The 13319-nt window shown below is 43.3% G+C and overlaps 1 protein-coding gene across 3 annotated transcripts in view; it reads right to left on the bottom strand.

The window, feature by feature from the left end:
* Nucleotides 1–13319, bottom strand: part of CACNA1S (calcium voltage-gated channel subunit alpha1 S) — a 3469037-nt gene that overhangs the window by 409440 nt on the left and 3046278 nt on the right. For all 3 annotated transcript variants that reach the window (XM_044076603.1, XM_044076604.1, XM_044076605.1), the window contains one exon: nt 10339–10436. In XM_044076603.1, coding sequence (XP_043932538.1) covers nt 10339–10436 — 98 coding nt within the window. The remainder of the gene's footprint in view (nt 1–10338; nt 10437–13319) is intronic.

The raw sequence follows: 13319 nt of genomic DNA, 5'->3' as shown, positions 1-13319 counted from the left end.
TGAGCACATCCAATTGTCCTGACCCAAAAAGGGTAGAATGGACTGAAGCGTGACCATCCGAAACCTTGTTCTTTGAACAGACTTGTTTAGTCTGCTGAGATCCAAAATTGGTCTCCAGTCCCCTGTCCTTTTTGGTACCAAAAAGAATCTTGAGTAATTTGCGGATCAGAGTTGGTCTGCCAGGACTTCCTTAATGACTCTTTTTTCTAGCAGTCTTGAAATTTCTATGACTGCTTGGGTCCTCAGACTGGGTGGAACATCTGGGGGGGATTTGCTTGACGATAGGGGAGACTGGAAGAAGGGAATTACGTAGCCTCCGGATATGATTGAGCGTACCCATTTGTCTTGCATAATGTCTTGCCAGGCTTTTGGGTACAGTAAAAGTCTTCCCCCGACTGCCCACCTCTGGGGATCCTGGAAGGGCTTGTCAAAGAAAGATTCTCTGCTGCCCTGGTTCTGCGGACCCCCTCTGCCTCAAGGGCGGTGTCTGTTGTTATTTCCTCCTCTGCCCCTTGTAGAAAAGTTACTATCAGGCGAGGCTCCCTGGGATTTCCAAAACCACATTTTTCCACTCTTCTGACCTTTGGGATATGGTCTGGAAGGAGTGGAAAAATGGACTCCCACGGCAGAGAGAGTCTTGCCTTCCTGTTCACATCTAGTGAGAGTGTCCTTTACCTGTTGTCCAAAGAGAAATGAACTGTCAAAGGGGGTGTTGGTGAAAGACACTCTAAAGGGCTCCGCAAAATTACACAGCCGCATCCATGTGCGTCTCCTAACGGCCACGTCTGTGCCTGCGGCTCTACTCGCACCATCGGCTGCATAGGAAATGAGCCTCATGGAGGAGTTAACCACTGAATTAATGGTCGCCAGCTGAGAAGCTACTTTAGCTTGAACCCCTTCAGCTGATGGATCCTGGAGGGTATCTCCAAGCTCTTTTAGGAGATCCCTCTGAAGCCTGGTAAAATGGCATAAGTAATTCAGTGACCTCATGGAGAAGGTCGCTGAAGCAAACATTCGCTTCCCATATCTGTCCATAGTCCTAGACTCCTTGTTAGGAGGATGGACAGTGGAAGAAGTTTCCGCTAATTCCTTTATAGTGGCCGCTGCTACTACCATGGCTTCCACGGGAACACCCTTGGTAAGGAACTGTTTGTCAGGGGGTGCAGTAATAAACTTGCCGGGCCTCCTCGGGGTTGGTTCCACTGTATCTGGGGCTAACCAAATCCTTTGAGTCATCACAGACATTAGTGGATCGAAGGGCGGAGACACCCAGGAGGTGAAAGAGCGGGAACCAAACGCATCCAGGAATACGGATTCATCCTCACTAGGGGCTAGGGCAGTCCAGTTTCCCCTCTGCCTATGCATTTCTAGGATGTCTGAAAAGGAAACATCTTCAGCTGGGTATCTCGGGGACCCTTCCGATTCATCCAAATCCGTATCCGAAGTGACAGACTCAGGGGAGTCAGTGTGCTTCCTCTTGCACTTCCTCTTCCAATGGGTGCTCTGAAGCGTCGGTTCCCCATGCTTGGGGTCTGGAGGAGGGGCAGAGGTTGACTCAGGCACTACAGGGGATGGAGTCAGTGGGGTCGAACGTGGTGCTGACTCATGGGCCAGTACACTCCTCATGACATCGAAGGCATCCCTGCCACGATGCAAAGAAGGATCTGGCTCCGAGGAAACCGGAATCCTCCTCCGCACTGAGGAGGACGGCTCCGAGGCCGATGTAGGAGCTGAGCTCACCTACGCCAAAGCTCCGAGAGGGAGAATGGGGCCGGACAAGGGTCTGATGCCACTCGCCCCCTCGGAGCCGACGAGGGAGTCTCGGCGCCCAAATCCCTCGACAGAAGGTACCATCGAGAGGATCGGAGCCGATGACAGAACTGAAGGGAAAATCATCATCGGTGCCGACGGTCCCACGATTCGAACCCCAACAAACTCCGGCTCCGAGGAGTTGGAGGAGGAACATCGACGGAAGCGGACGGAAACGACACCTGTTGAGGAGGGCTGGATAACATTTTGGCCAGTGCCTGTGACTTAACAACCTACTGACCACTCTCTCCACGTCGTGGTCCGAGAGTCTAGAGGACCGAGAGGAGTGGGAGGATCTATGACTGCAGTCACTCTGCAGCAGGGGAGACCGAGGGGCCGAATGTATCGACTCTAGAGATGGGGACCTCGGTCTCTTGTGGGTCCAAGATGGCTCCGAAGATGCTGGTGGAGCCGACTGGGAAGCAGCCTCGTCGGTTCCAGCCGGAACCGAGGAAGTTGCTAATGTTTGGGCCAATGATGGCTCCGAGCTGGGAGCCGACGATTTGGTCGGTTTTGGAAATTTCACCGGCTGAGTCTTGGCTGGTGAATCCTGGGGCTTAAGGAGACCCCTTAATATCAGCTTATTTTTGCGCTCCTGCAGAACCCTTGGGCTGAATGCGTGGCATACAGAACAAGAGTTCTGCAGGTGCACTGCGCCCAAGCAATGAACGCAAGAAGTATGCCCATCTGTCAGAGACATTTTCTGACAGCATGAGTCACACTTCTTGAATCCAGACACTTTGGATTCTTTATAGACATATCTAGTCCTACACAGAAAGTCTTTGGCCAAAGGCCCAACAACAAAAAACTAGAACACTAAACTACCAAAACACAATAACTACAGTCAAGAGGTTTTTTTTTTTTTTTTTATATAATAGAAAGCCTCTAACTTAAATGGCTACCTATGAATTAAAAGAGAGACTAAAACTAAATAGAAAACACTACAATGAGAAGAGCTAGGAAAGGGGAAGGGGGGAGGGGGAGAACTCTCTAACTTAAACAAGTTCTAAGGGAAAATACAATAACACTAAAAACTAAGGCTCTGATCCCAACAAGCAAGAAACGAAGGCGAGATATACAACTTAACATTGGATCTTTCAGTGTTGACATTGCCACCTGTTTCTTGCCAAAACTGGATGCAGGAATATAAAATCCCTTAGAAATTTTAGAGAGGGAAGTCTGAAAAACCTGAGAGATTGTCAGAATCAGCTTCTCTCTCTCATCACATGTTTGACAAACTTTCCAGCAGAGGGTTCAAATACTAAATCTCTATCAAATGCGGAATTCAAAACTTCATTTTTTACATCTTCTGTGAGGTTCTGAGAATGTAGCCAAGGCAAACCCCCTCAACAAAATACCAGTGGCAACAGCTCTGGAAGCAGTATTTGCAGAGTCATAAACACATTTAAGCAATGAGTATTGGCTTGAGAAATGGAAGAAACTAAAGCACACACAGTATATTTTTCCTCATAAGAGGAAACATCACGTAAACACTCTTCATACTTTCACAATTAGTCAGAATAAACTTTAACATACAAGTTTGACAATTCAAAGTGCTAAAAATCAAAGTTGCAAAAGCATACATTTTTCCCCAAACTCAGCTTTGCCATCCTATGTAAAGAAGGATTAAAATTAAAAACATGTTTGGCAGCAGCTAGATTAAATGACACTATAGGTGCTGGGACAGTTCTGGGATTAGAATATAAAAACCTGAATGACAAACTTTGTGCGTTGTACTTTGTATATTCTTAGGGGCAACAAGTTAGCTGTCAGAGAAAGCACAGGCTGTGACAAAACACAATGTCCAATGCTGAGACCACTGGAGTGAAGGATAGGTGAGGGCTCTGGGAGTCCAGTTTGTACCAAATTACAGTACTGTCTAAGTGCTGTCCCACTGAAAACACTGGCTCATTCTGGAAACAGCCTCAGAGAAAGTGAATCCCATATAGGGAGACTTGAGTTACCAAACTCTCCAAAGAATCTGAATCAGAAACCCAAGGAGAAAACGTGCATCTGTCCCTTCACATTTCCCTATAGATTTCAAATCTTGAACCTATACACAGAAAAAGGAATTTCTTTTTCTTTTACCTGAAAACACCTTACAAGAAGGGTCAGTAGCCTGCACAAGACCCTGAGCAGCAATAGTCGGTAAAACAGGAAAGCAGCAAAAACTTACATTTTTCATCAAAAATACACTAAAAAGCACTTTAAACACTTTCTTGGCCCCAAAAGGTGAAATAAGTGTAGTTTACTCAGATGAAAAATAGTTTCAAATGATGTTTAAAAACTTTTTACCACAAAAGTCAGAGACAATGAAGAAAAATACTTCTGTGTTGGAGGGAAGCCTTCTAGCTTAGTTTTTTTTTCTTATAACTAGCCAGTTTTCTAGTTTCAGCACTCAAATCTGTTTCTTTGATCTCAGCACTTGTTCAGAAAAAAAAAAAAAAATTTAATCTGCTTTTACTGTACTTGTGTTTCTACCTACTTTTTTTTACTTTTGCATCATCTTAAAAGTACTCAATTGTATTTATTACTGCTTGGTGTAACTCATTCTAAGCCTTTTGGTTTAAACACTTGGGCTTCGGACCAGTTGTTTTGAACTGAGAGGGTTTGTGGTCTGCACTGTAGTGGCAGAACAGGTAGCTTACATCCTTCTAGGCTGGGAACTGCTGACTGAGGGCTCAGTGTCTGTTATTCTAAAAGTGTATTAATTCTGATTTAAGTACTTGGGCTTTCAGGCCAGTTATTTTACATTAAGAGGGTTCGTGGTCTGCACTCTTGTGGGAGGACAGGCTGGACTCTGCCCTTCTGAGCTGAGAATTTCTGGTTGAAGGCTTATAGTGCATGCATATCTGAACTGCTTCTTACTGAAGTTGGTGCGCCTTGTTTGCTGTGGCATAGACTGGATTTGGGCCTGCTGGATCTAGCTTTGTTTGTGTAACTTCAGCACTAATCCAGGCATTCTCTAAAGTATTCAACTGTATTTATTACTGCTTGGTAGTAACTTGATTAAAGTGTAGCTATCATTCTAAGTCTTTTGGATTAAGCACTTGGGCTTCAGACCAGTTGTTTTACATTAGGAAGGTTTGTGGCATGCACTGTGGTGGCAGGACAGGTAGCTTTCATCCTTCTAAGTTGGGAACTGCTGATTGAGAGCCCAGTGTCTGTTATTCTTAAAGTGTATTAGTTCGGTTTAAGCACTTGGGCTTCAGGCCAGTTATTTTACATTAAGAAGGTTTGTGGTCTGCACTCTTGTGGGAGAAGAGGCTGGACTCTGCCCTTCTGAGCTGGGAAATTCTGGTTAAAGGTTTATAGTGCCTGAATATTTGAACTGTATCTTACTGAAATTGGTACACCTTGTTTGCTGTAGCATAGACTAGATCCAGGCCTGCTGAATCTAGCTTTGTTTATATGCTTGTTGTTTGTTTGCTTGTTATTTCCTGGAACGCTAATTCCACCTAATACGCTTCTCAGCTTCTGTGGATCACTAGTGATATCTGCATTGCTTAATGTACTTATTTCCTTGTTTCACTTGAAAGAAAGTTACTGTTTGTCGTTTTTGCATTTAAGTTACCTGTAACACATTGCACTTAAGTTACCTGGCACTTGCTCACTAAAGCAATTATATAAGTCAGCACTAAAAATTAAAAGCACTACACCCTCACTCCCCACTGGCCCTGGTTTTCAATTATTAAGGAATTCCCAATATTATTCTAGCATGTCCAAAGGTCAGTTGTCAATCTCCTCTCCGGTCCAGCTGGTGAATCTGGGAATCTTGAGGCAATGTTACAACTGCCTCATGTACACAGACAACCCTCTCCTCCTCCCAACAATTCCAACACATGTGAAAGATGCAACCATACAGCCAAACTGGAGGCTAAGCTCTCTCAACTCAGTACTGGCATAACCAGTCAGGAGGAGAAGGAAACCACACTCACTACAATTCCAGTCTCACACAGACCTACCACGACAGCAAACCAAACACATAATCACACAAAAACATACTCGGAGGCTCTAAATAAAGATCTGCCGAAGCAGCAGAGACCTCCAAAGCAGACACCCAAGCAGCCGCTACCCCAAAACAAAACACGTGCAACACATATCTCACAAAGCCAGTGTGCCAAACAGTCACAGCCCTTAAGACTAAACAACACACCTGATACACTTGTAATAGGTGACTCTATCGTCAGGCACACTGACGTCCCGCTCACCAGGCTGAACAAGGAGAGGGTCACGGTGAGCAGCCTGTCGGGTGCTAGGATCCGCCACATAACACAAGCACTCAGGTCACTCCATGGCAAGTACAAATATGACTCAGTCATTGTCCATGCTGGTGTGAATGACCTGAGACGAACCTCCCTGGACTACATGAAAAGAGACATAAAGGAGCTCTTTGAGCATGTAGCCCAGGCCGGTATGACCCTGACCTTGAGTAGCATCTTACCCTTACCAAGAATGATGCCACAATATGAAGACAAGATGATCAATTTCAACAATTGGCTTAAGTACTGGTGTCATTCAAAGGGGATCCAATGCCTGTCAGCTTGGGATGATATGCTTGACAAGCCACGATGCTTCGCTAGGGACGGCTTGCACCTGTCACCCCTGGGCTTTCGGATATTGGCAAAAGGCTCTTGCTACCCCCATAGTGCCTTTTTTAGGCAAGGCTCAAAAGACAAACCCACCTCCATAGGTATCACAAGGGATAAGAAACTAAGAGTAATGCTACTCAACGCCAGAAGTCTAAACCTCAAGATGCACGCACTCAAAACTCTCCTTAGCATGGAGAACATCAATATCTGTGCAGTAACAGAAACCTGGTTCAGGGCTCCCGAGAGCACCCCAGCACTACCAGGTTATACCTCATACCAATTTTTTTGGCCCCAAAACTTGGACCGAACCACAAAAGGAGGGGGAGTATCGATATTCATCAAAGATACCCACACCTCCAGGTTGGTGGCAAAGCACAAAGCATCAGAGACTATCCATGTGCAACTAACAGTGGGTAAAACTGCCTTCCAGTTTATAGCCTGCTACAGACCACCTTCCCAAACCCAGGAACCCCACTCGGCCTTCCTGAGAACACTGGAAAATATGAAGGTCTCTCCAAACACCATTATATTGGGTGACTTCAACTACCCAAACATAGACTGGGAGCATTACTCTAGCTCCAACACCCTAGCCCAAAGGTTCCTAGAATTTATAAACTCAAATGCTATGGAACAACTTGTTACCACTCCCACAAGAGGGGAAAACATACTGGACCTGATCATCACCAACATGGGGACTCTATGCTCCAGACCAGAAGTGTATCCCTCACTGGTAAGATCAGACCATAAACTAATCTCACTGGATATTCACATCCTGACCCCACCCCCTGCCCAGAAAACCACAGTGAAAAACTTCTCTAAAGCAAATTTCACACTCCTCAAAACTGAGGTGGAATCCTTCAAAGCCCCCGGGCCTGTGGAAAATACAGCCCAGACCGCAGAATCCTTTATAAACGCATTCTATGAACACCTTCAGGAATGCATGGATCATGCGATCCCAAATAAAACCAAGACCCAATCCTCCTAAGGCAGACGTCCTGTCTGGTGGACCCCAGCCATAAACAAACTATACAATAGAAGGAGGAAGCTACTAAATTATAGAGCAAAATCCCAAAAAGGGAAGGCATCACTGATCAGTATTAGCAAAAAACTACGGGCACACATAAAATTGTCTAAGGCCAGCTTCGAGAGAAAAATTGCACAGGACACTAAGGGTAATCACAAGGCTTTCTTTAGTTATGTTAGGAACCTGGGTGGTAATTCCCAGATATGCTCAGAATTAGTCCAAAATGACAAAAAATACACCGAACCCACAGACATTACCAACATCCTAGCTGAAAGGTTCAGCGCAAACTTCTCCCCCCCACCTCCCCACCAAAAGGGCAAATATCTATCCCAGCAGAGTGCTGCCCCCCTGACATCTCAGATGCTCAGGTAAGAGCCGCCCTCTCCAAAGCAAAAAACACAGCATCAATGGGACCAGATGGTGTCCCGGGCTGCGTCCTACATGAACTCCAAGAAGAGCTAAACCCAAACATAAAACTACTGTTCAATCTCAGCCTTACTACAGGATATGTTCCCAAAGAGTGGCGTACAGCAACAGTGGTCCCTCTCCATAAAGGTGGTGCCTCAACGGATCCTGGAAACTATCGCCCCATAAGCCTGACTAGCTTGGTTTGCAAAGCTATGGAAAAGATCATCATGGACCTCATAAATAAAGATATTGGGGACCTACAAACACTGGATCCTACCCAGTTCGGCTTTGTTAAGGGCAGATCCTGCCTCTTAAACCTGGTTGATTTCTTTGAAACAGTCACCAAGGCCATTGACGAGGGGAAGGTGGTCCACACAGCCTACCTGGACCTCACAAAAGCCTTCGATACAATATCCACTCGGGCATTATAGATAAGCTCACCAGCTTAAATATAAACCCCTATGTCACTAGATGGATTGCAAACTGGCTCAAGACAGAACCCACATGGTTAGAATTGCTGGAGCCATGTCAGACTCCAAACCAGTTACAAGTGGTGTCCCACAAGGCTCAGTCCTGGGACCTCTCTTGTTCGGTATATATTTCTCGGAGGTACAGGTCAACATGGAAGGACTGTGGCTGACCAAGTTCGCAGATGACTGCAAACTGGGCGTCATAATCGACTCTCCAGCCGACACAAGCATCCTCCAAAAGGGCCTCATAGAAACAGACAACTGGTGCCAGAGCCATGGCCTCAAGCTAAATGCCAAAAGTGTATAGTCATCCCGTTTGGCAAAAACAAAGTGCCCACAAATTACCACATAGGTGGTAATCCATTAAGTACAGAAGAAGTAATTAGGGACCTGGGGACCCAAGCTGACAGCAATCTCTCATTTGACAACCACGTGGCCAAAGTGGTTAGAAAAACATTTTATATAGCCCACCTAATCATGAAGGGATTCACATCTAGATCAGGGGAGGTCATCGTGCCTCTTTATTCATCCCTCATCAGGCCCATAATTGAGTACAATGCCCCTTTTGGGATGTACCTTACCAGACACCTGCAGCAACTGGAAAGACCCTAAAAGTACCTCACCAAGAGGATCAAAGGGCTCAAACAGATGCCATATGCTGCCCGGTTAAAGAAACTCCAGCTCTACTCAGTGGCATACCGCCTGTTCAGAGGCGATCTGTGCCTGACGTATAAAGCCATGTCCAACCCAGAATTAATGGACATGCTGCACCTCAGAAAATCCAAATCCCATCGAGCTACACGCTCGAGAGACTTGAACCTCAGCACTGAAATAAATAGGACATGCTGGAGGGACAGATTCATAACCCAGAGGCTCCCTTCACTCTGGAATAAAATCCCAGTCCAGGTTAGGCAGAGTCCCTCATTGACTCGCTTCAAGAGGAATCTTGATGAGTGGATGGGAGATCATACGTTTACCCCGGGTATCACTTCTGTGTCACTGTTAGACAGAGGCATAGTATACTAACCTCGAAAAAGGGCATAGCAAAATACATTTAAAATGGGTGGCAAAAGCCAAACACATTCTGGCTAGGCTTATAAATGCCCTAGGGCAGATAGCCTAGTATGAACCTATGAACCTATGTGGAAGGTTTTTGCCCAAAGGGAACTTAACTGCTCAGCAATGGAACAGCATTAGCTGACTGTCGCTCCTCAAAGGCCCACAGAGGAACACTCTTCTCGGTGGCAGGAAAGCTCTGAAGGGCTTGATGGCCAAATCTATCTTTTTAGTCAGCTCAGCTTGAGCTGATCAATGCTTTAAGAATGTGGAGTGTGTCCTGAAACTTTGGATGCTTGGCAGGATATAACCCGTATAGCTTAGGCTACTGTGGCAGTGATCAATATGAAGAAATCAGTAGGCAGTACAATTTAAATGCTTAATTTTACAAAGGAGGACAAGCTGCTCATGGGTAAGAAAGACATACCTTTCAAGATAGCACGGCTTTAACAAGCCTGAACTACATTAACTCATGAAGTGAAAAAGTTGATTAGAATGGCTGGTAAATGAAAATAAGCAAGACTCATTTAAATTTAGTAACAAACTGTAAACTTTTTCTCACAGCAAAAATTAATTCAGCTTAAATTAGCCAGGGGCCCTTTCTCAGATTTTCTGACATAAAGCAAAACAGATCTAGAGAGGAAGCTGGCTTACTGGAATTTTACCTAAAATGGAAGGGGCTAGTAGCCAGGGAAAGTTTTAAATTCTGAGCTAATGCCTAATGGCATCAGTCCTACTGTTGATAAGAATGAACTTCCTCATACTAAACCATGCATTATCACTGTATTACAAACAGTATGTAAAAGGGAATAAAATATAGAGTAGAGAGGCCTTTTCCTCAGAACCCACCCCTAAACTAAGGCAAAGACAATAACAACACAGCAACAATTGCACTGTAAATCGCTAATTTCCATTTGTTTGGGAGAGCTAACTAATTTGTTAATAATGCAGAATAAAACACCTTGTCATGCAAACATACCTGATGTTGAGCAGGGATGAAAATGTCTCAAGGCACTGCCTCTATCATCAGCATACATTCTTGGCCCTTCTGCAAACTGTTCATTCTCAAAGTATAACCTGAATCAATGACATAAGTGAAAATCAGAAAAAAAGTCTACAGCAAAGGTCGGGTATTCCTGTCCACTTATACTTTGGGTGCACTGACAAAAGGGTCGATCTCTCTGTTGGTCTTCCCTACTAATTCTTAAAACCAGCAAAGTCTATCTGCTACAATGGGGAATGTCAAGCTGCCTCTGCTAACAGATGCTGCAATCTCTAGTAACATCTATGGATTTAATACAATTCACACTAAATGCTAACTAAACCAGCATGGTAATGAAACGAAAGTAGGTGGATTGCAATACAGCAGCAAAAAGCTCAGTCCATCACAGAGCTTATTCACACATGCAAAGCTAATAAATACAGCATGAGGTTTAGCATGCAGAAGGAATGAAAAAGGCCATGGAACAAAGCTACCAGTGGTATCTAGATGTAAGTTAGTGATGGTCAAAGGTTACAGGAACCAATACCCATATGACCTGCAGGTTTAGTGAAAGAGGAGGATGACCAGAGATGCCAGAAGTCACAGAATGTAATCAAATAACTAAACAAGATCTTCAAAACTTTCAAGCACAGATGACCAACTTACTAAATCCCGAATACAGAATCACTACGTAGCTGATAAAATAAAAATGCATGAACGGCTGTTGTCATTAGAACATATCTATTCAAATGAGATAGCTTAAGCTAAACTGGTACAGTATTGCTCAAAGTACAAAGAAATAATTTCAAACAGAACTATAGTGAACATGAAGGAACACTGCCTTAAACAAGTGACAAATATCATCTAGAGGATACATTTAAATATACCACTGGATAAGTACAAACCAAGAGTTAACAGAATAAAACACAAAATGTCGATGTATGTATTACAATACACAAGCAGATAAGTTTTCATATTATTTTTAGGGGAAGCCTCTCCTGCAACCCCTTATAGGGATCTGTATTTTCTCCATACTCACAATATCAATATGTTTTAACTCGGAAGTCGCATAGCCTTGGATATAGAGAAATACAATAATATCAGGTATTTACCTTAATATATATATATATATATATATATATATATATATATATATATACACACACACACACACACACATATACACATATCCCTATCAGTTGATCGAGTTTTTCAGAAACTTGAATTCATATGGTCGAGACCATAAGCTTATGAATGAAGATTGCAGTACATTGAAGATTGGGAAATTTACACTTTTCTTCACTGTAGTGTGATCTTGGAGTTGGTATAATAATTTGCAGGGGGTGGTGGGTGCAGGGGGGCATACCCCCCTACATAAATGTAAAAAAGTAGATTTTTTGTGTTTTTTTTTTTTGATGTTCGAGTTTTTGGAAACTCTCTCATATGGTCTTGTCCGTATGAATTTTGAGTGTCTGAAAACTTCAATCTGGCATATACCCATATATACATACAGAGAGCTGCATGGCTGCAGGAAACATTGTGAGGATTCATTCACAGAGGTTAAATGTTACATAAGTCACATGACGGCCTTAGACATAGGCGAACCAGACAACCACCTAGGGCGCCGTACAGGCTGACCTTGTAAAGGGTGCGCTTTTATTTATTTATTTATGTTCATTCATTTATTTTTCTTAATCCATAAGATGAAGTTTGCGCTCCTCTCGGCGCCTTGTCTCTGAGTCCGTCCCAACTGTACTGTTGCATTTGTGTCCTCTTCCCACTTCTATAGTCCTGCCCATTAAAGTTGTTGGAACCATAGGGTGAGGGGGCTTTCACAGCTGCAGTTTAGCCAGCTTCAACAATTAAAAAAAGAAAAGCCTTCTTCACACTGCAGTGCAAGCGTCTTCTCCTTTAAAGAGGACCATGCATGTGACGTATGCCCGCACGCCAAAGCAGGTGTAAATACATTCCGCACTCTTACACGAAATATGAAGTTGGCATATCTGTAAAGACTGAATTTGTGGGTGTGTGTGGCTGCATGTGGCTGTTCAGTTGAGAAAGGTTACTGTGCGTGTGTCTGTGTGTAATTCCTGAATCCCATCCATGTCCCGAACATAAAATAAGCTGGCTATGATCGGTAAACCAATCATAATCGTCTGTGTTAAGCTTATTGATTTTGAATTTTCTTTTAGATCTTTCATAGTTTAGATTTGCTGCCTTACATTTAAAATTCTGGTGCCTTGGCATACTGGTTGATTTAACAGTGACTTTACATTTGTTGTAGATTTATAGTTCATATTCCCTTAAACGTATTTAAGAAACCATGTTAAGTGCTCTTTTAATATTGGATGCCACAAGTTAAAGAAAGAAGCAGCTTTTTGTTATTGTAGGGTTTGGGGATGGGGTCCTGTATCATTACAGTTTTGGTTGCTTACTTCTATTTATTTTTAACTTTTGAAGTGACGTTTAAGGCAAAAAAGTAGCCAAATTGCATGCAAGTAGATTATCTGCTAGTGTACTACTAGCTTTTAAGTGTTTATGTGCTGTTAACGTCTTGGTTTGAAGAGTAGTGTGTGTGTGTGTGTGTATGTATATATATATATATATATATATATATATATATACACACACACACACACACACACACACACACACACACACACACACAGAACACCATTTGGAATGCAGACCTACATATGCTTTTTTTATTTTACTTTGGGGGACAGTGGATATTGTTAAAGTAGATGGAGTCCTGCTACTTAAAGCAGGTAAATTTGTTATGATAGACCTAGCTAAGTCTTGATAAATGGAAAAATACATGAAAAAGAAGAGCGTTTTACGTGGTTTTCAAATGACTCTAATTTTGCTTTAAAGATGATTTTGTCAGTTGTAGAGTAGTGGTTTTGTGGTACAGCAGTAATTAAGTAAATACCACTAATAATTATTTTATTGTTTAGAAAATACACTTTAATACAAAT

Source organism: Protopterus annectens, chromosome 7.part0 (assembly GCF_019279795.1).
Source record: "Protopterus annectens isolate FY-2018-M chromosome 7.part0, PAN1.0, whole genome shotgun sequence".
Lineage (NCBI taxonomy): Eukaryota > Metazoa > Chordata > Ceratodontiformes > Protopteridae > Protopterus > Protopterus annectens.
This window is presented reverse-complemented; position numbering and strand designations above follow the sequence as displayed.